We start from the raw sequence: 25060 nt of genomic DNA, 5'->3' as shown, positions 1-25060 counted from the left end.
CACGGCATTTAAAAGCCTGCTGCTTACAATTTCCCAAAGGTCAGGTTGCTTCAAATCTCCGCTTTTTGCGCCGTGTTTGTGTTGAATTCGAGCCAGCCGGCCCAAACTTGTACCGGCGGTCCACCCTCCCTGTTCCTTCTTCCACTAAACAGTTCCTGCTGGATAACTTTGTACAAATATAGCAAGAGGACCCTTTTTCTGGGACCAGAGGCTCCCCGAGCATTTCTTCACCATTTTTGGGAAGAATTGATCTGAGAATGGAGAGGGGGGCGCCGCGCGCCGAGGTGACATCACGCGCCCGCCGCCGCTGCTGCCATTGATCCGCTTTTAGAGCCCAGCCCGGATAAAAGGAAATGGCATCAGGGCGGAAGCACGCCGCCCAGCCCCGGGCACCCGTCCCGGCCGAGAGCCGGGTAAGAATAGACATCACGCCACCCTCAGCTGGTGCGGCACCGCGGCCGGCGCTGGGAGCCCCTGGCGGTGACTGGGCGCAGTGCAGGAGGCGGCGGGACGCAGAGCCGCTCGAGGCCTCGGGGGGCGGTGCAGGCGCTGCTGCTGCGGGATGCTCGGCCGCCATCCGTCTCTGTCACAACTCCTCGGCTCCCTCGGAGGGCAGTGGCGCTCAAGTGGATCCCAGCAGCGGCGGCGGCGGCTTGTGGTGCGGGATGGAGCCGCGCGGGTGGGCTCCTCTAGTGGGTAAGTACCCATCACTCTCTTATTGTACATACTGATTGATGCCTTAAAGGACACAGGTAGATGAAGTGGTCCGCCCAGAATCACACACCTCTAGTCTAGACTAGGAATGAGTTTACTTGTTCCACGATTTGGCAATTTAAGAACTAAGCCTCTTATTCTGGTTGGGGTCACAGTTCCGTGCGTTCCCATTTTTGTAGTATGGCACTTTATGGTTTACAGGAAAAGTTATAATTACCTTTTTGTCCACTTAAGGACCTGGGCATACTTGGCCACGTTTTGCGAACCGCGGAGATTTGGCGGGTACCTCGTGGGTATGTCGTCACGTACAATATGGAATATGGTGGGGTGTTTTTTTAACCTCGAGTATTCGTGTTTAGTGCACGCGGGGAGCTGTTCATCTTTGTGCCCTTGGACGAAATGCAGCAACTACCGATTTGACCGAAAAGATTAGTACACATTCGTTGGTATTTCCCCCGAAATGTAGCAGTGGCGAGAGTGTAATATCGAAGAAATTTTTGGATACTTTTCTATTGTCGGTGCACCCACTTATTAAATTTGTCCCACCCTGTTCAGCCTCGAAGATTGGCGCTTTTTGGGTGAAACAATTGAAGTCGATCTAGGAAAGCGGGGTCTTAGATGGTGACGGTGATTGGAGAAAGGGTCGGCGCACTGAGCCCCGAGAAGGGCCGGGTTAGAGTAATTCAATGATAATTTAGGGTGTCAGACACCTGCCCTACTCGAAGCTGATAGTGAATGTGCGCGTGTTCTCACCACTTGAAGCACTCATCCGAACTTCGATGCGAGTTGAGATCCGAACATCTGCCCAGGCGCGAGGGTGTGAAGGAGGAGTACGACTGGATCAACACATGCGTTGAAAACACAACGTGCGCTGTCCCCGGGCCATGTTAATATGTATTCATGTTTGGGTTTGAATAATGTTAACCTAGGTAAAGTCTTCCCCCGTTCAGTTGTTATAAAAGTAAAACACTGTACTGTGTGCCCAGAACCTTTAGTAAATGATAATAATGCATTAGGAACCTGGTTTTTAGCCGAGAATAGAATGTGGTAGAAGGGATGCACAGTTTGTTGTGTTTTAGAGAGCCACTTGTCGAATTCGCCGCTGCTAGGCGCCGTGTCTTCTCTCTCGCAGTTCGGCGAGGATAGTATCCGAACCCCGCCGGGGTCGCGGGGTGGGTGCTGCGGTCTGTTCAGGGCTGCACAGAGCTGGTGTTTGGTTTGGGGCAGGGCGTGGGGGTCGGTCTCGGTGCGCGGTTCTGAGACTGGACTCGCTCTCTTCAGGCGGTTCAGTGAGTGCATCTCGACGGACCCGCCCCTGGCTCGCCAAGCTGCTGTCCTGAGTGGTCTCGGAGGACCACACGATGAACAATGAAGGCGCCGGGTCCTTCCCAGCACGCGCAGCGTCTCCTTGTGTAACTTCACCAAACAGAAAGGAATGCTTCCAACCAAACGGGATACAAGTGATTTTTTGGAGACATCCAATTTTTTTTTGATGGTATTATCACATTTCAACCAAGAGACCGTAAGGGGAAACCAATCGTCCGTATCATGGCAAAAAACGACACCACCGATGAAATCAAAGTATAATTATTTTTTTTAAATATCGCACATTGCATTCATCATAGCTAGTGATACACGGCGAATCGCGGGGTGAATATGTGTGCAGTCTGCGCGGTTTGTGTTGGCAGGCAGAGACAGGGAGGGGTTACAGTAAGTACCTAAGTACTACTGTTCCCCATTCAGGCCAGTTTAAAACTTTGCTTCTCAGAATTGTCCTTCAGTTTCTGGGGAACTTTAGTTATTTAATTTGATGGTTAATAATTTGCTGCTCAGTGTAGTCTTCCACATTACAATAGGACTAGCAGATCATTTTGAGTGAAATAATATCACTGCTACTAACAACGATAGCTGACAAGTCGAACATCTTAATTAGAGTTCTCCTAACACATAGATACAGATGTGAATTTCCAGCTCCATAGCGCTCCTTTTTATCAACCTTGGAAAGAGGAAAGGCTGAGTGGGCCCTTCTGCAAGTAAGACCGATACATTAAAGGTTCTACTCTAATATATTCAGTAGGCACTCAACCCGCTTAGCTATCTTGTGTATAATGTTCTGCACATTCCCTGGTTTAGCTTTGTGGACTCTGCGGTCATGTCGCGAGACTAGTGGAGGTAGTCTGGATGAAGAGGGCAATGGAACTGCACCTTGAAGATGGGAACCTCCATAATAAGTTGTGAATTTACCTACTCGGGTGTTTTCCTAATACAGGAATCTCACAAAGTCCCTGAAACTGTTAAACCGGAAGTAACTTGTTTAATATCACGCTGCTGGTCACCATGCAAACATTCCAAAACCTGCTTTGTTTGCAAGGACTATTAACTACACTGAATTTTTAAATCAGCTGTGCCGTCTTTGTTCTTCTTAGTTAAGTACTGTAAAGCTTTAGTTTACACTTGAATGGAAAGTCCAGTTAAGGCCGACCAGCAAGCCATGAGTGTCCAGAGTGACGCACGGTTTGGCCTAAGTGCAGAAAAAAGAGGCCTGGGGCCAACCGCATCATGAAGTGCTGAGCTCTGACGCCGATCCTCGCCTCCTCAAGATAATACAATCGCATTATTTACTTAGGGAAAGGATTACATCATCTTTCTTTGCCGTTTGGTGCACATTCACACACCCTCCCTTTGTTCGAGGATACCAATGTTGGAACGTTTTTATCAAGCATTGTTTCTACAATTTTTTCAGCTTGTCGAGGTTCAGCGGAAAATACGTCAGAGCAGGGTCTCCACCCGTGCCTACAGGCAATACAATTTGCGTCTTGCACTTACCTATAAAAATTTAACTTTTCCTTTTTCATAATAATTTTAGTTAGCAAAAATCAAATCAGAGCCATTTTTTAGTTCTCATTCTACGCACACCACTTCAACCTGTTGCATTTTACCCTCAAATGCATTTATGATTATATTCTGATTTGATTATCGCAAAATAAATACACTTCTGTTGTGTGGCCCAACACACCAGAGGGTGGCAGAGGTACAGAAGACAACACAAAGTTGGGCATTGCGCAGTAAAGTTATTTAGTGTCCCCACTCTTTGCATTATGTGTTGTTCATTTGTTGTTGACCATCTGCTTTCATATTGTTCTCTAGTACATGATTTCTCTCTTCATTTGGCTGGCTGTTTATGGGGGTTGCTTTTTAGGCGTGGTGTGCGGGGGCCCAAGCCCGCAGGAGCAGCCCAGAGCCCCCCATGTTTTACCTATTCTTTAAGTACTTCAGATCTGTCCTTGACACCATAACAATATTCGACAGAGCATAACTCTTGCAACCACGACTCGCTGTGGAGGGACATACAGTGTAGAATGCGCCTTCTTGGTTTGCGCATACACCTTCCCCCAAAAGCTCGCTACTGGTTTAGTGCAATAGTTATTAACAAATAAGACCTGAATCATGGTATTGCACTCTGCAAAAAGGTGTGTGGTTATAACAATTTCTTCATTATGGCCAAGTCCTTTGCTGTTCTTACACAAAACAGACATTGGGTTTGACAAGGGCGAAATGAAAGTCATGAATAATAATTCTGATGTTGAGTGGTAGAAAGGTTTAGCACTTTACAGAGCCCATAAACGATAAGCCTCCATACTGGACATGGTACGAGATCTATAGGCGTCAATCATTTCCAGCTGTGGAACCTTCTGGAACCCAACCAAAGAGCATACCAAAGCCACACCCTTCCTCTTCAGGAAGAAGCATCGCTTTTATGAAGCCCTATGCAATGAGTATGCAGCAAAAGTCTGTTTTTATTGGCCGTTGTACTATGTAATCCGCCTTGGCTGCGCATGTATGCACGTCCCAACATGTTCGGAGAATGTCAATAGGTGGCATAACAAGTTTCATATCAAATGACTTCATTATGTGATTCTTGATGCAAGATCACAAATTCAAAATCACAAAATGGGCGAGTTTGAGCGCATTGCCTGTAATATAATACCCGTCTGCCGTTTGATGCTATCTTTTCACTTTGGGGCTTGAAGTAGTTCTTCTTTTTATTAATTAAAAACAAAAAATACTCCTATACAAATAACCTGTTTTTTAAAATTCGAATTTAAAGTATATTTCCATGCTGGTAGCACATGGAGGGTAGTTGGCTTAGTGCCTCAAACACACCTACTACTGAAGGAAGCGGGAGGGGGCAGGGAAGGGAGAAGTGTACTCTTTGTAATGAAGGTGAGTTTGACCCTGTTTAGTGTTATGTTAACGACTTCTGCCAAACCCTCTGATTGTTAGCCTGGCAGCAAGAAGACTTTCTTACTCTGCTGTGGGACGCTTGTTCAGTTTGTCTGAAGGGTCTTTACAAAATGGCGGCTGCGCGAGGTTTTGATTAGTGTCCTGTTGATTGTGTCCGGTGGAGGGGTCTACCTAGCCCCCACCCCTCTTTCGAAGGTCCTCTAATGATGTGATTGCTTGCTCCTCAGGCATATTTATTATCCTGCACTCTTTCTGTACAAGAAGGCAGTGTTTATTGCTCTGTTAGCTTGCACCTGGCTGTAAAAGATGGGAGGAAAGGTCCCAACCGGAAAGAGGCGGCGGTGGGTGGTAGGGAGCTGGGATTATTGGAAGGGCTGACCCTGGAGGACGTCTTGCCTAATTATATCTGACCAGTGAAGCTTTGCAACTCCGGAAAAAAAGCTTCCAGTTTTCAAGCTGATTTTTGTGCTTCATTTGGCTTGTGACCTTGGACTCTAGCCTGTCTCAGCCTATGATGGTATATGGGACAACACACGTCCACCTTTCTCTGAGCAAGGGGAACACACTTCATGATTCATGACCTAACTTTTGATTCCCCACAGTAGTTTGAGAAAAAGCACAAATATCCCTCAAAGGACTAAAGCCCATTAAAATTGTCGGATTTTAATTTTTCAGTCTCTGGTGTTCCCCTTTAGGCGGATATTAGTGTATTAAAACAAGTCATACCAGTGTGCCTCTTACTACACCGCTCCATAGATGTGTTCTTGTATGATATATAGCATGGTATACTCACCTCATTAATGCCAACCCACACCCTGTGCACCCGTCCATGTTCTCATGCACCTTCCTAGTAGCCTGTTTCTTCATTTTTCGAACTAAAATGGCGATTGAGAAGCCCGTCTATTGTCAGATATCTTTGCAGTGGCTTTGTGCGCAGCTGTCAGTCATTGTTTATTGTTCTGGTGTGGGTTTCAGTGCATATATTTATTGGTGATTTCGTAGGCGCCACATGCCTCTTGCAGATCACCCTAGGCCCCGTTTCCTCTTTAATGTTGGGGTGCTGTCTCCCAGGCCAGCGCTCTAAAAACATTTAATGACCAGACGTTGTAGGAGTGGCTTCCCTCTGACCGCCCCTCCTCTCTTTTGCTTTCCGTCTCCATCTTGCTTCCCTCTTTTATTCCCATCATATGGACTTAAGTGCTCACGCAAGTGTTTAGTATGTGGGTGGCTTTCCCACTGAGTCAACTGACTATCTTTCCCTTCCTCCACTACCAAAGCACGCCCCGCTCTGTGCCTGCACCCCTCGGTCACTGACTCATCCCGTAACATGTGTGTTCCGTAGCCATGGTCTCTAATCTGCCATGGTAATGGTTCATCAGGGTAAACTGTGTTTGATCTGTGCTAAATGTGGAGATAAATAAAAGACCCAGGAATAAGGGGTGGTAATTAGAGCTTGAGGAGATTTTTGCAGCATGCCGGCAGCGTAAACACTCAAGGGTTTGTAGAGGTGGACCAGGAACGTCTGGCTGTAATGTAAACTCATGCTATAATTACACAGGCCTTTTGTGAGAACATGCCATCTTGTGCAACCAACTCTTCTAACCGCCTTTGTCTTGTTTGCAGCTTCTCCCAGACCAGCTGGTCCTTCTTCTGGAGTGTCTGCTGGAAGAGAGGACATTTTGTGCCAGAAGCCTTCAGCGCCTGGAGAGAGTGTACGGCCTCCGTGAGCAGGATGCAGAGGTACCTCATCACAAGCGCCCTGGGATGTTGAGCAGCAGTAGCACCAGTAGCTTGGAATGCTTTCATTCCATTAATAACACCAATAACACCAGGGCTGGTCAAGGCCGGACCTTTTCCTGTAGAGTTTGAGTGGCAGTGAAGGAAGCATATGTGAATTGCCCAATGTGCCTCCTGTAAATGTTTGCATTTAGGGAGCCTCGGGGGATATGGGCAAGAGACCTTGAGTGTCCGAGAGAGTGGAGTGAATGTCTGTAAAAGCAGAAGTGGTATTAAAACTCGTAGTCCATGGCAATTATGTCATACCCATTAATTATTTTTCATAATTCATTGTAATTGTGGTAGTACTGGTATCGATCAGTTTGTCGCCTACATTGTTTTGCATGTAATGTAACATATGTTTATGCTAGTGTGCAAGTCCAACAATAGTATTCCAGGGATTTGGTGAGATTTTGAAATCTGTTGTCCCTCAGTTCGTAGTTTAGAATTTCTGGCAACCCCCTTTATGCCACCAAAAGGCCTAGGGGGTTTCTCAATCTGTGGTTTCTACATAAATACGACTTAAAACATCTTGTGTTTATTTTCTCCCTTCAGTTTAAAAAATGCCCGCAACTGTTTGAACGTATTGCATGCAGTATGGTCTTTATACTTTGTAGATTTTGAAAATATTCTGTCTAAAGTAAAACGAATTGTTTATTTTATTCTAGTATTTTTAGTTTTCGTAAAATCAATACTTTCTCGTCCCATCTTTAGTAGATGTGTGCCAACTACAGGCCAATTAATTGAACTATAAATCGGCATAATCGCATATTAAAATAAATAAAATTACTAAACCCAATAGAGTTACAGAGAAGGATTTTAATTGTTAACCTTGGTCTGCATGATCGCTGCAGGGAAATATATTTGTTTCCCACAGCACAGAATATTGGCGGATTTCTGTACATAAAGGCAGGAAGCGATATTTATCGTCTGGAAAAACAAATGCGTTTTTTAATGGTTTATATGTATTCAATCCTGGCATAGGCGCCACAGTAGGCCCTTGTGCTCTGGATCATAATAAGATCGGATTTTTATGGCAGTCATTAAGATTGAGAGGGCAAGAAATCTGCCTCATTATTGCTAGATTAGAATGGCCGCGAGGATATTGTACAGCATTTTAGAGCCCTCATAAATTCAAATGTGCCTTTTAAGACCTTCAGAACAGAGGCGTTAATTTTGGAGAGTGTAGGCCTAGCAATGGTGGCGCTGCCTCCCAGAGACTGCTGCGGTCCGACTACAGCCTGCGCGCAGTTGTTTCGGCAGCCTTCCGAATATTAGATTATTGCAATTAGCGCGTGCAGACCTCTATATTTATATCAGTTCGCATTGGTTTAGATGCTGGGCAGCTATGGCTTCAAAGGCCGGATCAAAGGCAGGGGGCTACCATTTAATACCAGCGAAGCTCAAGATTTTAATGACCCCTAAAAGAGTCCGACCAGTTATCATTTCCTGCTGCCTAGCACACAGCCTGCGCCGTGCTTTGTACAGCACACATGTGACCTCAAGCAAGGACTATTTATCTTCAGCTTTTTATCTTGCAGGCCAAGGTGAAGGCAAGGGCTTGATCGCCAGACCTGTGCGGCGCGTATTCAATTGATAGAATTTCCATTAGACTTCACAAGGAGCCCTGAATCATCCAGGCATCATGCCATTCACATTTTTTGGGTGTTTCTTATTGAGGAGTGATCTGACTCGAAACTCCATGGTTTGCTACCTCCGGCCTTTAGTGAGTCCTGCAGGGATATAGACGCGTGCTTGGAATGAGACTGTGGAGCCCCTCGAAATGTTGCTATCTTGTCCCCTGAGCAGGGACCATCCTAGTGTCAGGTGTCTCAAATAATCCCTGGACAGTAGAATCAATGTCTTTAAGGATAGGGTTGCTCTGCACATAGGCATTTGAGCGAGAAGTGGTCTGAAAATCACACAGGCTCATAATATGATGTGGGTTCTTATGAGCTTGGAAAGCATGATACTTTTAGCCTTTATTCCACTAGAGTGTCACAGTGGACATTAGTACCACACGTTATTCCACTCTTGGAATGTTATTTTCTGTCTGACTTGGGCAAAGGCTTTGCTAACTCGAAAGGTCTGAAGAAAAGCATTAATTGTACTGGAATCAAATTTGGTAACAGACTAACCAATGACTTGGTCAGTGAACTGAACACCAAAATTTATCGACATAGCCATTGCCTATAGCAAATTTGCCAGTATTCCCGTCTTTGCAGCTCTGGCTGCATTGTACAGGTCCTACTAAAGCTGTTCGTGGTGCTCCTGTTTCAGGGAAGAAACCGGAGGGATTGAGGAAGAGTGTGAAGGATCAGAGATGGCTTGGGGTTATGTTGCATTAGACTACATGCTTGTTAGAGAAAAAAACCTTTAAAACCCATGCTCATAGATCCTAATGATGGACCTACATGATTCGAATGATTTGCTACGGGCAGTTTGAATCTTTGGGCATACCCAATTGTAGAAGATTCAGTCCAGGCCTATGTTTTAGGACTGCTCTGAGGAGATTCTGTGTAGGATGTCACTGTAAACAAGCGTGATTACGCAGATGCAATATCAATCATAGCCAGAAAAAGAAGGCTCGGCACGGATGTTTCTGAGGAGGCCTGTGTTCTCATCCAGCCCATTTCCAAGGTGTGTTGCCGTCCTAAGGGATTCAAGATTTTTCCTTCACCCAGCAAATCTAGTGTGTAAGGGCAGTGCAGCACCCTGTCCCGTCTTGCTCTAGAACAGGCCCAGTCTTCATCCATGGAGAGATGGTTGAAAACTGACGTTGAAAAGGATACAGTCTAGAGCAAAATGACGCCGACATTCTGTAGGAAAGAACACAGAAATGCATAGGAACCCTTGGGCACTCGTATAGATGTGCGCCACATGTAAGCAGTCAAGAACAATGCACAACGGTATTGTCCACATAGTATGAGTGTATGAAACTACAAGTTTTCTGAAAAAATATGAATTTGAATGTGAAACTGCTGAACTGATACCATGCTTTATGGAACATAAGTGTCAGCTGACAAAGATTGTGTAATTAAGATAATCTTGATTGTTTTCTTCTAGGGTCTTTTGTTCCGCATATGCATTTAGACTGGAAACCAAGTAATCTGTTCATCATATTTTGCCTATGTTTCATTTTTTCCCCCAAAAGGTTTCTTAAATATTTAGAATGTAGTTGATTACATGTCCTGGCATGATGGTAAGGAGTTGCTGGAGTAAACTTTCCCAGAAACACTCAGTAGTTTTCCAGCCAACTGGGTGATGAACATCAAAGCAAATACCTAACATTATCAGCTAGACCTCAAAACCGCAATCTGATCTCTTTGGATGATCCACAAAGTGATAAGTGATATCATATGTCTCTGTGCTGTGCAGTTTTATAAGCGATGAAGAGAACCCTATCGCTCAATATCGAATTTTAAGCCAAGTTTCTATTTCTGAGATTGCACATAATATTAGATGCAAAATTCTCTCTCAGCGTTAAAAGCACGTCTAGTCTTATTTATTTGGATCTTTTATAAGGTGTTGAATGTCCCTTTTGGGTTTCTTCAGAGCGCTGAAGTCCTGCGCAGAAAGTATGCTTTTGGTTGTTAATGTTGGCAGAGTTGATTCCAATCTGTGAAGTGAAACCTCGCCCAGTTTTTCAGTGGAGTTCCCTTTCCTGTGTAGATGTCTGTTGTGGGCGAGTGTGAAAAGTTGTATTTCACATTGTTTTCTGAAGCTGGCATAGTTCAGTTTGCACCCCACTTTTTGGTTCATGGGATTCCACAACTGCCTGTCCTGCACTGCCAAGACCGGCTTCTATGTTTCATCTACTTGAATCTTAATTTGGTGACGCAGTGCAGCCATTAAGCAAAGCCTCCTGGTTGGTCCACAGTGCAGAGTGGAGCGCGCGAGTATTCCTGGCATTTCCACAGTTAGGCTCTGTAAACGGTGAAGAGGACCTTCAGCTTTGGTCATCGGTGCAATGGAAGCCCTTGGCCTACGTTTTAGTTTTGGTTTGCAGTGGTCGCCTTTCCGGAGGTTCCGACTAATCTTGCCTGGCTAGTCTGAGTGATCAACACACTATGCTCATTGTGCCTTTGTCTTTTGCTTTTTACATGTAACGCAGAAGTACAGGACTTTGCTAAAATCCACCAAAATAATGGGTTAACACAGGGCGGATAACTCGACGTGTTAAAGCTCATGGGGCAAAAATGTTGGCGCTAGCTGTAGGTCAAAGGATTGAATCTCTGGAGGTTGACATACATACTCTGCATTTCATCCTCCTTGGGCTGAAAAAATGAGCACCATTGAGTTGGGGAATGGTGAGACTTGCGATTTACAGGGCCATGAGCTGCAGGGCTGACAATAGGTGACATATAAAAGTCACAGTTTGTTTTTCAGTACATAATATGTAGTGCTTTGACAATCGTGTTAAAAAGCTGTTCACTTTTGAAAGTTGCCCTTGTTTGCTCATTGTGAGTGTTACTCAAATAACACAAACGTGTGTGTGTGTGTGTATATATGTGTGTATATATATATATAGCCACTGGCAGCCATCCTGGGCTGTGGCAGTTACAATGTACTGTTACGTTGCTATATTTGCTACCCTGGGGATTATGCCGTGTGTCCTCTATGCTGTGCAGTCTGCCATAGGTTTTGTAAAGAAAATAGCACTGCTTTTGTCCGCAACGATTGTTAAACATTATTGCCATTGTGAACGTGAGGTGTAAGAACTTCCCTTGACCTTTGCATCAGAAGTAGGTTGACTTCTGTGCAAAATATACATGGGGGGGGGAGGGGGGGCACCCGGTTCCTTCTCCCCTTATACCATGTTTTTCCTTTTAGTATGGTTCTCCACTGATATTCTTGCTAATACATTTTTTATCCGATACCCATACCGATAGGGAAAAGTGCACATCTCCATTGCTTGGCCATTGCGCACTTTGCTGTTATGATCCTTTTTCCCTCTTAGTCAGTTGTTTTTCCATGAGGTATCATTTCCCCTCGCTTTTCTATGCTTTCTCAACTAAACCAGTGGAAGAGGATCTCATGCGCTCTTCTGTCCGCTCTGCTGGCATTTGTTGACAGAAAATTGGTTAGCTATCAACCAAGCAATCAGGATTTACATATACTATGCAGAGTAGGGAGCTGCACTGGCATGCAGGTTGCCTTTTGTGATCCTCGTAATATTGGTAATTTTCCATGTCACTTTTGAGCTACGGATTTTCGTCTCCACCGTTGCTGTCGGACTAGGTTTTAATTGTATTTGACAAAGTAGTAAGAGAGGCCAAATGTTTGTTTGCTTATCTCCTGGTCCTGGGCCTAACAGATTTTCTGGTTCCTCTTGGAGCGGTTGTAAAGTTTTCCAGGCTGAGATAATTAAATAGGGATTTCATAGATGTGGGTAAGGGAGGAGTTCATGTTACTTTTGTTTTCTACCAAGATTTGATGCACAGGCTAATTTGGACTCCCTTTGTCAAATCCGCTCTATGGTCTTTGGCAAGGAAATTTTAGCTGCAGCCAACAGCTGATGTAAATACAATGCTTTTCCTCACCGTACAAAACTTAATGAAAAATCATAGCTTCCATCGGGACTATAGAGCATCAGGATTGCCTTGAGCACATGATTCCTTTAAATTTATCCCCAGTTTATACATTCCAAGAGTGCTTGTGCGGTTTCGCTGATCTCTGGCTAAATTCGTACCTTTACCCAGGAGATTTATTTGCATTGCTGTGGACACAGACAACAGAATGTTCCCACAGAAAGATGAACTTCCTTAACGCTCAATTCCCGTGCTCCAGTGCAGTCTCTTTTTTTTTTTTTTTAGCAGTATCGTTCTAGATATCAGACATGGGTTTTCCATGGTCCTCTCTATGCAGACAGGCAGCCTAGGCGTATGCTGCCTTGGAGCATGAGACGTAAGCTTTTCTGGGTTTGTGCTGCAGACTCTCTTCATTGTGGTGGGGTGCTGGTCTGTCCTAGCTCAAGCGTTATTTAGATGACTATCAGCTGTGTCAGTGCTCCACTTAACAGATGTCTTTCCTTGACTCCAGTAAGATGTAAAGCAGATTATCATTCATAATGAACCTTGTCTGAATTTTGGTGTTCAGATATTCCAGAATTCTAAACACACCTCTCTTGAAACTCCATAAAGAGGAGCAAGAAGCTGTTATATATACACACACACACTGACCTTAGGCCAAATAATGCACAACATAATAAGTATTTTGTAAGTTCATGACCACTGAACCCACTCCTCCTTCAGGTACTCCATTGGTGTCAGTCCTGCAAGTGCAGTGGGTAAGAGGGTGTTGCAAACCCCACCTAACCGTAACCTGCTCACTTTGCATTGCAGACATTTTCTTGTGTTGGGTTTCATCACTTGACGAGACCTGTAGCTGCTCAGTCTAGTTTCTGTAGTGAGGGAAAGCAGATTCAGAAGTGTCTGATTAATATTTTATTTTGATACTGCAGGTAACTGTTGGGCGCCCACAAAAAGTGGTGATTGTGTAAATAAATGCAGGCGATGTTACAAAGTCGTTAATGCTTTTGTGTGTATGTGTCAGGTTCTCTAGTGACACACATTCTCATAGTTAGCCACATGGACATCACAATAAGCACATTTGCTCAGACGTCTTCATTGTGGTGTTTGAAACAGGCCCACCCCCCATGAGAGGCCCCCGGTGGATAGGTGCAGGCCTGACAGGGGAGGGGCAGATGGTCATGGGCAATGCTGTTTGTATGTTGTGAATTGTGGTGGAAGCCCGTGAAATCTGTATCCCGCTCTGAACGGTGGTTGGTGGAGGTGGGGATGATGAGGGCAGCTACAGGTCAGCTTAATTTAACAGAAGGATACCTTGGAGGAGTTAGCCTCTATTTCACTACCGGATCCCTGCAGTTTCCTTCTTGAAACGGTCAATCATGATTCCAGGTTCGAGAAAAGGTTAGAAGATTGATGTCTAGCTGTTTGTGCAGGCTTGAGAATTACCGATGCAAATAATTTTGCGTATTCTTGACGATTTTATACGGATTGTTTGTTTTCTCCTGTTTGTAAGATACGGCCTGAGAAGTGTTATTCTCCAACCAACTGCACGGGGTCTCAGGGGATTTTTTTCTACCTTTTGGGCAGGGAGGTTTTTCTATGAATAATCTTGTTCTTGGATCCCCCGCTCTAATGGAGGACGCCTCATCTATGAAGAAAGTAGCGAGGGGTGCTGAAACTTGTTGAGCCTTTCCCTCAAATCTCATACCAGAAATTGAGTGTGATTCCATATCATCTGTATTTTTTCATGTCTGAGAAAAGTCCAATTTTTTTTTCCGAATACAATTTTACTCATGCATGCCTGCTTATTGATATCACAAGTCACCACCTCCCCCTATTTAACATATTCCACGTTGCTGTTGTGAGAATTTGTGTCCCGGCATGCACATCCTTCCGGCAGCATTCCTGAGATAGGTCTTAGCACCTGGCCTTCATAGTACCTTTACATTAGCGTTTCATGGACTTCAAAATATTTTACTTTGTGTTTCCTCCTGGTTTGTTGAGCTTTCCCTTTTTATACTTCTTTTTAGCACCTGTATTCATTTTTCATTCATCCATATGTCTGACCAATGAAAATCTACCTGATTTAACCCCAACTTTTTTCCCCATGTCGCAATCTCCATTTTACAGTTTCCACTGCACGCCATTTAGGTTGCCTTTTTCGAGAGTGGATACTAGTGTGTTGAAGTGTCAGCTCCTCATGTCATACTCCCACACTTGTGCAAGGGAGAAAAAAAAGTTTGGACCAGTTAGTCTGGGCCCAAGCATCTAGCCGCATTTGACAGAAATATTGGATATAGAAGTTATGGAGAGGTAGCCACTATCTCACCCGATTGTCCTTCTTTGATTTATCCTGCATTCCTGTCGCTCAGCAGTTATGGTTTTCTCTTTTTTTTTGCATTGTTTCCCTTTCCGAGACATTTGTCTTTATGTATACCCCCTCCATGCCTTATCTTTACGCTCCTGTCCCTTTCCACCACGGTATTTTAAGCATTACATTTAAAGGATTAGCTTTCTTCTGCTGAGCTCTGAGAAGGTAATTGAGAAGGTGTTTGAGCAGTATTCAGTTCCAGGACATTTCTCTTTATACTTGAAGATCATTAGGTGTGAGGCCTCTGGGGGGGAAAAGCGCTATAAATTTTCAGAAATGTTGAGCGCACCATTCCTAGCTAGATCAAAAGGAATGCCCACATGGAAAGGACCCCAGTTCTACACAAATGCTCCATTGTGCATATGGCCTGCCCATAAAACCATTGCCATAAAACATTCAAACAGAATTTTACTGACTGCGGTTTATTATCGCCAAAATAGCACATGCAAGAGTTTCATATGTCTGAAAATTGTGATCCCTTTGGAAAAGTCATTCTTTTTCTGCACAATCGCTTGCAGGCCATTGATTAAAGTCAGACATGCGTCATCCTCGCTTCATACACCAGTTTTATGTCTCAACTCACTCTTCCGAGTCTCTGGCCTGCCTAAGGTCACCTGTAAACCCAGTGACCTCCCAACCAATCACTGCACTCTCCCATACTTACGAGAAGAAGAGCTTGCTAGCAGGCAGCCAGTGTGCATCATGTGGCACCGACAAAACCCGCCAACAAATACCAACATAAGGTCACATCTCAGGGTTTGTCTCGAGTATCTTTCTTTACAGTCCACATGCCAAGTCAGACTGTTTCATAACTCACCGCTCTGCTAGAAGCATGTAAACAACTACACACCATGTGCCCAGAAAAGGTCACCTTTTGAATGTGAACATTATTACAACTTCTAAAATGGTTGTTGCTGGATAATATTTGTAACCTCAGTTCAGTATTTCATTGTTTACTCTGTTTAGCCGGCTGCAGTTTGTGGTGGCATTCAGAAAGTCTCTCATGGCAGCTAGAATAACTATAGCCAGTCTCAATCAAGGAAGTTAGAATTATGTAGATTAATATAAATCCCTGCATTCCTCATGCCAGCCATAGCATGCAGAATCCAGCCTTGATGAATGTGTTATGGCGGATCTCAGTTATGCCACCAAGCTTGCAAATGTATGCCAGCACCCAAGCTAGGATCAGGGGTGACCCTGGCAGGATCTTGGCAACTTTCTGCCTGGCTTACCCGTAGCTTTGCCAGCCTGGTAAGAATGCATTAGCAGGTGGCAAAGTGATGGATTTCTAAAAGACTCCTCTACCCTCTCCCGAACATGCCAGCTCAAAAATAAAATGCCTCTTTAAATATCAGTTTTATATATAGACAAAATCAAACAACTACTACTTTTAATTTTGTGAATGTGGACCAATTTACCTCCTGGCTCGTTTCTGAGGCAGACTGTATCTGAGGACGCAGCACAAGGGTTTCCAGGCCTAATGTTATACACCGCATGTCCAGATCTCTAATCTAGGCGTCTGTGCTAGCCAAAGCAACAGTCTAATGAAATACAAGCAACCTGGTAACAACGGTATCTTCTAGCATAAGCTGCCTGTGGAAGAGGCACTGCCGGCGGGTGTGGTGGCTAGAGTAGTCAACCCCAACCAACATTGTGCATCAGAAGGCATACACTTATCTTTGATGATCGATCAAACTAACGCCGATCGTCGCAGTCCCCACAGACTGGAGTGTTGTAGTGATTTTACACACGTTCATATCACGTCACCACGTAGACTGCGCATTGGGCCGTGTCCGTCCTCGTATACACCTTCAGCTGTTCCCCTCCACGTGTTACATAATTTGTTTATGATTTCTGCAGCCTAAAATGGCGCCCGTTTAATTTTTTATTCACAAGTATGTGACTGAAATTTTACTAAATGGAGTGTGTGTTTGTTGTGTAGGTCCCTCTTACGGTTCGTGACATGAATTGGGACTGTGAAATGCATGAGTTTCTGACTGTCGCAGTAAGATGTGTATCAGGGGCGCTTTGTTGCTTTATTGGCAGCGTCCGCATCAAAGGAGGTTTGTGCTAACAGATGACACAATGGGCCCAGGCCTCCCGGCACAACGGGCTGCAGGGCGGCTTCAGTTTTCCGACAGGTGTTGTGGATCCAGCATTTTACTGACTTTGAAGGCCGTGTTTTGTTCCATTACTGTGAGCCAGCTGCATAGTAAACCTGTCACCGCTCACTCTCTGCTGGGAGAGGACAGACACGCATACCCAGGCCAGGTACGGATGCTCCTCGGGTGTAAATAAGAGTGAAACGGGGTCTTGGAAGTTTTCTTCGAGAGCACCTGCCTTAAAGAAAGGCACAGTCGGACAGCGCCACCTATAGGACCAGCCCTGTAAGACATTTGCACAGGTTGCCAGCAGCTGGTATGGTGGCCCTTAGGGGTCAGTCGTTCTGCTCTTTATAGAAAGGATAACCTGTAGCCAACAATTGTAGAGGGGCTAAGAACTATACGTCAAAGTTTAATTTGAACATGGACAGTACCTCCCCTCTGTCCCTTTTCCTGTTTCCAGATAAATGCATTTAATATTTAAATGAAAAGCCGGCCCCATTATTGCCTTCTCTACGTGACCCCAGGAGCGCGCCACGTGGTGTGGGGTAGACGGGGTGTTGTACTGCTGAGTCTGGCACGCTCCCCTGAAGGGAACCGGCACCGGGGGAAACTGAACACATCGGACATTGTGCTGGGCCTGAATGTTTCCTGCTTTTAGCGCACAAGGAAACCAGATGCCGACGGCCGCCTATCTCTCCGGGTTATCGTCCGTGTCCCAGCAGCCCATCGCAGCGGGGTGGAAACGCTGACGCACGTCCCGTCACACTGTCTGACTTTTTTAATGTGTGAAATATTTTCTGGGTTTGGTAGTTTGAGATCGTGCGCACCATGGAGCCGGAAAGTTGGAGCGCCAGAAAGCATAGCTGCTCCGCTGACGCGGTCTGCGCAGTTGGCGTGGCAGGCTTTCTAAAACCCACTAATGCATCGAAGCTTAATGTGCTTTTATCAGACCGTCTCAATCAGAAGCACGCAATCCCATCAGCTAAATGGGTTTTAAACCCACATACATATTCCAATAAAGTATTTTATTGCAGTATATCTTGTTCACTGGAGGCCCGCTCATACAGTGTTTCAAAGTTCTACCATACTGCCACGTTGGGTATAATTTACTCTTGAGTAAGACTCTCTAGAATGCTTCATGAATGTGGTCAAACGTGGCTTGATTCTGGACAGGCTTATCACGATCTCTAATACCAAGAGACAACAAATGAGTGTTGCTGGTTGCTGCGTTTTCGTAAGCTGTCGAGGTGCATTAAAAAAAGTTATGGCAACCGGGATCCTGAGTTTAATGGGGGCGTGGTCATTGAGCGTGGACACAGCGCAAAAGAACAAACTATTATGTAACTATTTTGTTGGTGTTTAACCTTAAGGTTACTGCATATGAAATAATGCACACCGTTAATGAAAAATAAATGTAAATTAAGCTAATCCGTGGAAAATGCATAATTTCACACAGTATAAAATAGTGTAAATTAAGATAATCTGTGGAAAATGCATAATTTCACACAGTATAAGATAGGTTCCACAAAATACACCTAATGATTTAGGTTTAGATTTAGTGCTCCCAAAATATAGATTTGTGTAATACGCAGACTGTACCTAGTACAAACATTTTTATTACTGTCCATTAAAAGCAACCCAGCTGGTACCTCCCTTAGACTACTTCTCAAAGAATACTTTTATGTCACCAGGAAGCTTTAAGTGACTCCATTAACTAAAGCCAATTCTAGCTTCCAAGCGGCCCTTACATTTGCAGACTGAGCCAATTGCACACATTTACATTTCTTTTTCAGACAGCAGGCACTCCAGCAAGAAGGCTAGTTTCTTGTATAGCTGTCTGTCCCTCCCTTGAGTTCACAGCACTCCCTTTCTTCCACCTCAGATGAGGCATCTCAAATGTCGGAGTTAACGTTCTGGGACGGGTGTCTCTAACAAAAAGTAGGGAAACTGTTTTTTTGTTAAGTTAAAGCAGTGGGGGCACATTGTGCCCCACATATCCCACCCCCTTTGGCCTCTGGTTTTTTTCAGGCCTACAGCCTTGTTTCCGACTGTCTCTGTAATAAGATCCTATTTGCATTGTACACAAGCTCACCTATATTTGCATTGACTGGTGTCCTGGTGCCCTCTTGTGTAAATTTCACAAGTGGTCATCTGTCTAGCCTGAGCTCTTTTGCAAGCAGGAGAATCCACTTTAAATTTTTTTTTTACTTAGTACCTCTATTCAGCAGCTGCTGAAAAGTGGGCATATAACAGAGGCAAGTGGCACCCCAAGGCAAATGTACGAAGAAGAGGGCTACTGGCCTTTGAAGCCAATGAATACCCGTTTGATGGTTGTGCCATTTGGCATTGTACGCACTATATTTATTTTTAGTGTTAAGAAGCTGCTGCGTTGCATGGCCGGTCCCAGAATGCTTCACAGTACACTTTTTATAGACAACGGCAGTACATCATGTGACGTTGCTCTGCCTCATCTGGGCCTCCGGGGCAGCCTGTGTTTAGTGTTGTAGATATCCATGACCTGTACACTGCTGCCGTGTGCTGCTGTGAGGGGGTTTGTGCAGTTGAAAGTTAAGGCTTTACTTGCACTTGGGTATGATTAGTGGGGCAAAACTCATACATTTATTTCTGTTTTTTAAACTTACAGCTAAGGCCCTGCCAGCTTCGAACACCAAATCCATAAAGTGGGCGGCTTGTTAAACTAACAGCTTGTTACTGTATTTGCTGTCTTCATGTGTTTCCTGGGTATGCTCAGACGTGAGTCCCTTGCTCACTTTGCCACTGGATTCAAGCAAGCCTGGCTGAAGACGGCTGAAATGCCAGAAACCGGTCCTAGGAAGCTTGTTTCCGGTCCAGGGAAGACATGGCTTGGCAGTTCGGGCTGGACTGTTCCCATGAGGCACAGGGTCAGACTGATTTGCATATGGCCATGTCTGAACTGGGGTGGCAGAGTGGGCTAAAGAACAGTGATGGATTAAACCCAGATCAGTTGACTGGGGGTGAGTGCTTGCAATGTTCAACACTCCGTCCATCATTACCTTTGGTTTTTGCTTTGTTCGCCATAAGTTGGCAGGGTATGCTCAGACGTGAGTCCCTTGCTCACTTTGCCACTGGATTCAAGCAAGCCTGGCTGAAGACGGCTGAAATGCCAGAAACCGGTCCTAGGAAGCTTGTTTCCGGTCCAGGGAAGACATGGCTTGGCAGTTCGGGCTGGACTGTTCCCATGAGGCACAGGGTCAGACTGATTTGCATATGGCCATGTCTGAACTGGGGTGGCAGAGTGGGCTAAAGAACAGTGATGGATTAAACCCAGATCAGTTGACTGGGGGTGAGTGCTTGCAATGTTCAACACTCCGTCCATCATTACCTTTGGTTTTTGCTTCATGTGTTTCCTTTCCAACAGTATTAAGGCAGAGATATCTCTGCTTCTGTGGTCAGTTATCAAATAATTCAGATAAATTATGCAAGATTGAGGTAGAATGTGTCATGTGTTCATTTTGAATGTATGACATTGTTCTGCATTCTGTCCATCAATTGTTCGTTTTGCATGTGTCCATTTTGGGCACAAAGGCTCATGTCACGCTAAGAAAAGAGCAAAACACAATTACAGCGAACAGTCGCATGTGTTCTATTCGTTCATGTTGTTAACATGCAATAAGATTTTGACCTGAAGAGAATTAAAAATACACAATGTGGCGAAATGGCATAAATTCATGTAACACGAAGTGCTGGAAATTATGCAAGATCAAAAACTTCGCCTAGGTCTAGTTTTATTGTGTCTAAAGTTACACCTCATAGCTGATAATTGCTGAAATTATATAATAGATAAGGGGCTGGAATATTGTATTAACATGGAAGGTCACCTTGTTTAGCGAATACAGATTCTCATAGGGAATCAATGGATCAAATGCAAAATCGCTGCAGATAACCAGGTCACGTTGTTTTCTTTAATCGTTTTTTAACTGCCTTGAACTTTTTTAACATTGACAAGTTAGGTGTGTTTGGATTGGGACACTTTGGAAATAATGTCCTTGATTCATTGTGTACTGTATTTCTACTGTGCAAAATAGGTTGCAGGAATAACTTACATTCCCTCATTCTCAAAAGAATGAATGGTGGAATTTGCTTTTACAACAAGCATGGTCGGAGCAAATAGGTCCGGCAGTTGCTGACAGCTTTTAGGCTTTGCCAATGCCCGTTTTGTCAGGGTTTTTGAAAAAAAACATGTTTGGAAAAGCTGCTGTGCCATCATCATGCTCATTATAAAAAAAAAAACTAGCGAACATCAAAGATATTTTTTTGTTTCAAAATGGACACATGTAAGTAAGTTGTCCTTGGCACTGGAGTGTGCTAATTTGTGTGAATGTGGCCCTTGAGAAGGGAGGAATGCTATCACTCAGTTAAGTTAGCCAGGCTGATTCACTGTCACATGTATGCTGTAGGGGGCAGTACAAACATGTGAATGGCATAATAACAATTATGAGAGAAGGGTATACCGTTCCTCCTAGTCAGGGGAGTTAGTATGAAGTGTACACTTGCCCCCGAGGTTGAGACAAAGTGGGGGATAATGTCTAGACAGCCTGGGAACTAATAGCATGTGATGGGTGGGGGAACCCACACTGGTGGAACTAAAACCCTCACACACCCAGCAAGCTAGGTGTCATGCTTCATCATCTGGGTTTTGCTCCTCGTCGGGTCGGCGCTGCAATTCCCAACGGGCACCCAAAGATGGGGCTCTTTAACGGAGATCTTTTGTTCCTTGCCGAAGGTTGAGTGCAAGTGAGGGCCAGGTAAGTGTAGACGTTGGTGAGTGTATTCTAAAACAGGGTTGGTTAGTCTGAATAATGAGTTTATTGGGTCAGTAAACCACCCTATTAAAAACAAGATGAGTGGCGGTAGTCTGGACACAATGAGTCAAGGACTAACTCCGCTCTACTCAGATGGTCAACATGTTTCTTGCCTCATGGTCAGGGGGATCCAGCGGCAATTCATCAGGACCAGTGAAAGGTGAACTATCTACAAAATGTGAGGGTGTAAAACAGGATATTAAAATATTGTGATAGTGCCTGGATAACAAACCTGTGCTTGAAGAGGAGTACCTGAAAATCCTTCAAGTTTATATACTATAATTTCTTTTAGTAAAATCAAAAGGTCTTGGCAAATGCCAGACCCAAAAATTGGACATCTACCCGTAGAGTGGATTTTCTGTGTTTGTAAATTATGGGCTGTTAGGGAGGAATAGATTGGGGAGAAAAAGCATGTAGTAAACACCCACAAAGACGTTTGTTGGTATTCACCGACTTGTTGCGGCAACTTTCTCACACGGGCATCAGCAAGATTGCTGAGGATGTTTGGAGCAAGACCCTTTTCATGCTGGGAAAGTGAAGGAATCCCTGTCCTATTTTGTGAGGGTTTAAGGAAAGGGGTTTAAGCACAGAGAAATAGTGTCCTCTGCAGAATACACATTTCCAACTCTGCCCTTTACCAGAATCTTCCAACTGGTTGTGTTTTCGCATGAGCAAATATGCAAAGGGAGCACGCAAACTTTACTCTAGTACTCATAGGATTTTTTTTAAAATCCAAAAATAACAGAAGTAGCACTGAAAGAGTTTTTCACTTTTACTATCTGGGCTTTTGTGATCTAGAACCAGATAATTTACTTAACACTTCATGAGCAATTGGTTTGTGTCCGGCAGTGAGCCATTGATTTAAAGGGATTGTTCCCGCAAGCTTATTTGCTATCCAGTGAGTACAACAAACTAACAAAACTTAAGAAAGTCCCTCCTCTTTTCTTAAAGTGCTACCCAGTGGTTTGTAAGGCATTAGATTTGCTACTCTGGGGTGTGAACCCAGGTCAGAGGTATTGTTTCTCATCGCAATAATATTTCACCCGTGGTGTTCTTTTCAAATCTGGCTTTTGCTAAGATAGCGCCCTGGGTAGAAACACATTTGGCGCCCAGGGTGCTGCTAGTCACTAAAGCAAGAAGAGGTTGTGGCGTTACTTTGGAGCTGAGTAAACAAGGTTAGAGTCTCGGCGCTGTCTCAACATCCGGCAAATCACTTAATAATACAGTGCCTACAAAAAAAAATAATGTATCCTTGTGCAATGTAACTGGTGCCCATGTAAAGTGCTCCCATACCTTGCGGTCGAGCTATATAAAACTGCAAAGAAGAAGCAACGGAGGGTTTTGTTTCTATACGCCGTCCAGTTGTTACTGGCTGCCCCTTAATACAAACATTTATGCGCCTCCCCCAAACCACCTTAATTACCCACATCATACCTCCTTCATACTGGTGACAAGAGTGTGGTTTTGGTGGTGGGGTAATAGGGTGTGAATATGTGGGATGGCGTAGGTGACAGGGAGATAGTAGGCATATTGTGGGAGTTAATAGGTGCTAAACACGGTGCTTGCAGCATATTAAAAGAACAAAGATTAAAATTAGTTTAGGAAGAATAACCGGACCAGTCGGAATGCGATTGCTGCATGCATAACCTTCATGCAGACAGGTCGATGAACCCCTCTAAAGGTTGGCGCCCCGTGCCTGGGCCCAGCTCGTCCATGCCAAAAACCTGCCTTGATTCTTTCTAAACACTTATTCCCTGTCACTTCCGTGGAAGGGACGATTATTGCTTGAAAATGACTGTAAAAGGTTACACCTAGCATATTTGCTTCAGGTGTGTGTGTCAGCATAATTTGTTTAAATTAACTTTGCTATTCGCCTGCAGTGTTTTATGAAACACATTTTTATTATGGCCCAAAGCAAGCTTCCCTGCATGCAATAAGTTTCCCATAGCAGCGACTCTTGATCACATTGTAGGCACGCCAGTGTCACACAAGGAATAAACTTGATCAAATAATACAAGGCTGCAAAGATTTTTTGCATGGTTATCGGATATAATCTTTGCCGTTCGAGAGTGAGTACTCAATATAATGACTTCTGCAGGCACATTGCATAGAAAGCCTCCATGGGAGAGTGAAGTGGTCGGGGAGGGGGCGGGAGGTCTTGCTATTGAATGTCACTGAACATAGGAGCTATATTTTTGCTGCCAGTTCTTTTGGACGGTTGTCCGTGTATTTTTGTATGTTTAAATGCAAAATAAAAAAATTTGCTTATCAAAAAAAAAGAAAGCCTCCATGGAATAGGAGGTGCATTGCACAGCGCACCACAAAGGAGCTTTGTTGTGCCTCCGATTTATCCTGGAAGCGCATAACTTGCTTTTGCTATCATCTCATTGATAATTCTTTCCGTTTTCTCCTGAAGTATTTTTGAAAATATTTTTTTAAAGTGTAGGGGTTTACTGTTGGAGACATAGATGTTTTGGATAAACTGCTCTTTGATAGCACGTGCTGCAGTTGAGCCCTATCTTCTGACACCAGTTTGATGCTGATGTAGCCAACCAAAGCTCGGCCAAGTTTTAGACTGGAAGTTAGCTGCCTGAAAAATATCATGCACTGTGTGAAAATTTACAGGCAAGGAGTTGTGCGTTTGAGCACCTCTGTGGTGAACTGTCGACCAGCCCTGGTGACCAGATGGTATTAAAGGATAGCCCACTCATTGGATCACACAAATCTGATTCTTTAAGTGGGAAGAATGGTTTTTGAAATCAATGATGTTCCACTCAGCGTTTAAGAAGCAACTAACTTAATTGTTGATCGGTTCGAGCCGCTTTGTGCGCGGGATAGATCGATGGAATTCATGGTGTTCATGCACAAATTCAACTTCAAATCAATTCTGTTGATCCTCAGGTGTTGTAGAAAAAAGCAGATGATCTTCCCCATTCTCTAGGTCTGTAAATACATTATTTTTATCAGGTAATTTATATTATGTTATATTGATTTGTATAGTGCACTAATCCCCCGATTAGCTTTCCAGATAGGTACTTGAGCAGGTTTGCAACTACTTATGAACAGTGGTACAATGCTTAGGTATATTGGCGCCACTCAGGAGAATAACACATGTATTTGTACATACAACCACTTATTGGGAAGGCAGTGCTGTAAGGTGAGGAGAACCACCAACCTCCCCAAAATAGCGGCCAAAGCCAACAAAATATACAAAGAAATCCTCAGCACATGTCATAGGTGTATCAACAATTTGTTAAGTGCACGATGTAAGCACAAATTATACACAAGGTATTTCAATTCTTATTTTCTTTCCTTATTCTTTTGGTCTTGCTTCAGACAGCCAACAGGTGTTTCGTCGCTTACAAAGGGAAATCGTTCCGCGACTTTCTCAAGGCTATGTCCTTTTTGATAAAGACCTTTCTTTTGTGGTGATATTTCCGACCCACAAAGAGATTCAGTATCTTGCGCAACGTC

At 44.2% G+C, this 25060-nt stretch overlaps 1 protein-coding gene across 2 annotated transcripts in view; it reads left to right on the top strand.

The window, feature by feature from the left end:
• AOPEP (aminopeptidase O (putative)) overlaps positions 1–25060 on the top strand; it is a 1648611-nt gene that overhangs the window by 1581945 nt on the left and 41606 nt on the right. For both annotated transcript variants that reach the window (XM_085632907.1, XM_085632906.1), the window contains one exon: positions 6583–6699. In XM_085632907.1, the coding sequence (XP_085489033.1) occupies positions 6583–6699 (117 nt within the window). The remainder of the gene's footprint in view (positions 1–6582; positions 6700–25060) is intronic.

The sequence above is a fragment of the Triturus cristatus genome, chromosome 2_1 (assembly GCF_964204655.1).
Source record: "Triturus cristatus chromosome 2_1, aTriCri1.1, whole genome shotgun sequence".
In the NCBI taxonomy this organism is placed as follows: domain Eukaryota; kingdom Metazoa; phylum Chordata; class Amphibia; order Caudata; family Salamandridae; genus Triturus; species Triturus cristatus.
Note: the sequence above shows the minus strand (reverse complement) of the source record. Positions and strands in the feature narration are given on the sequence as shown.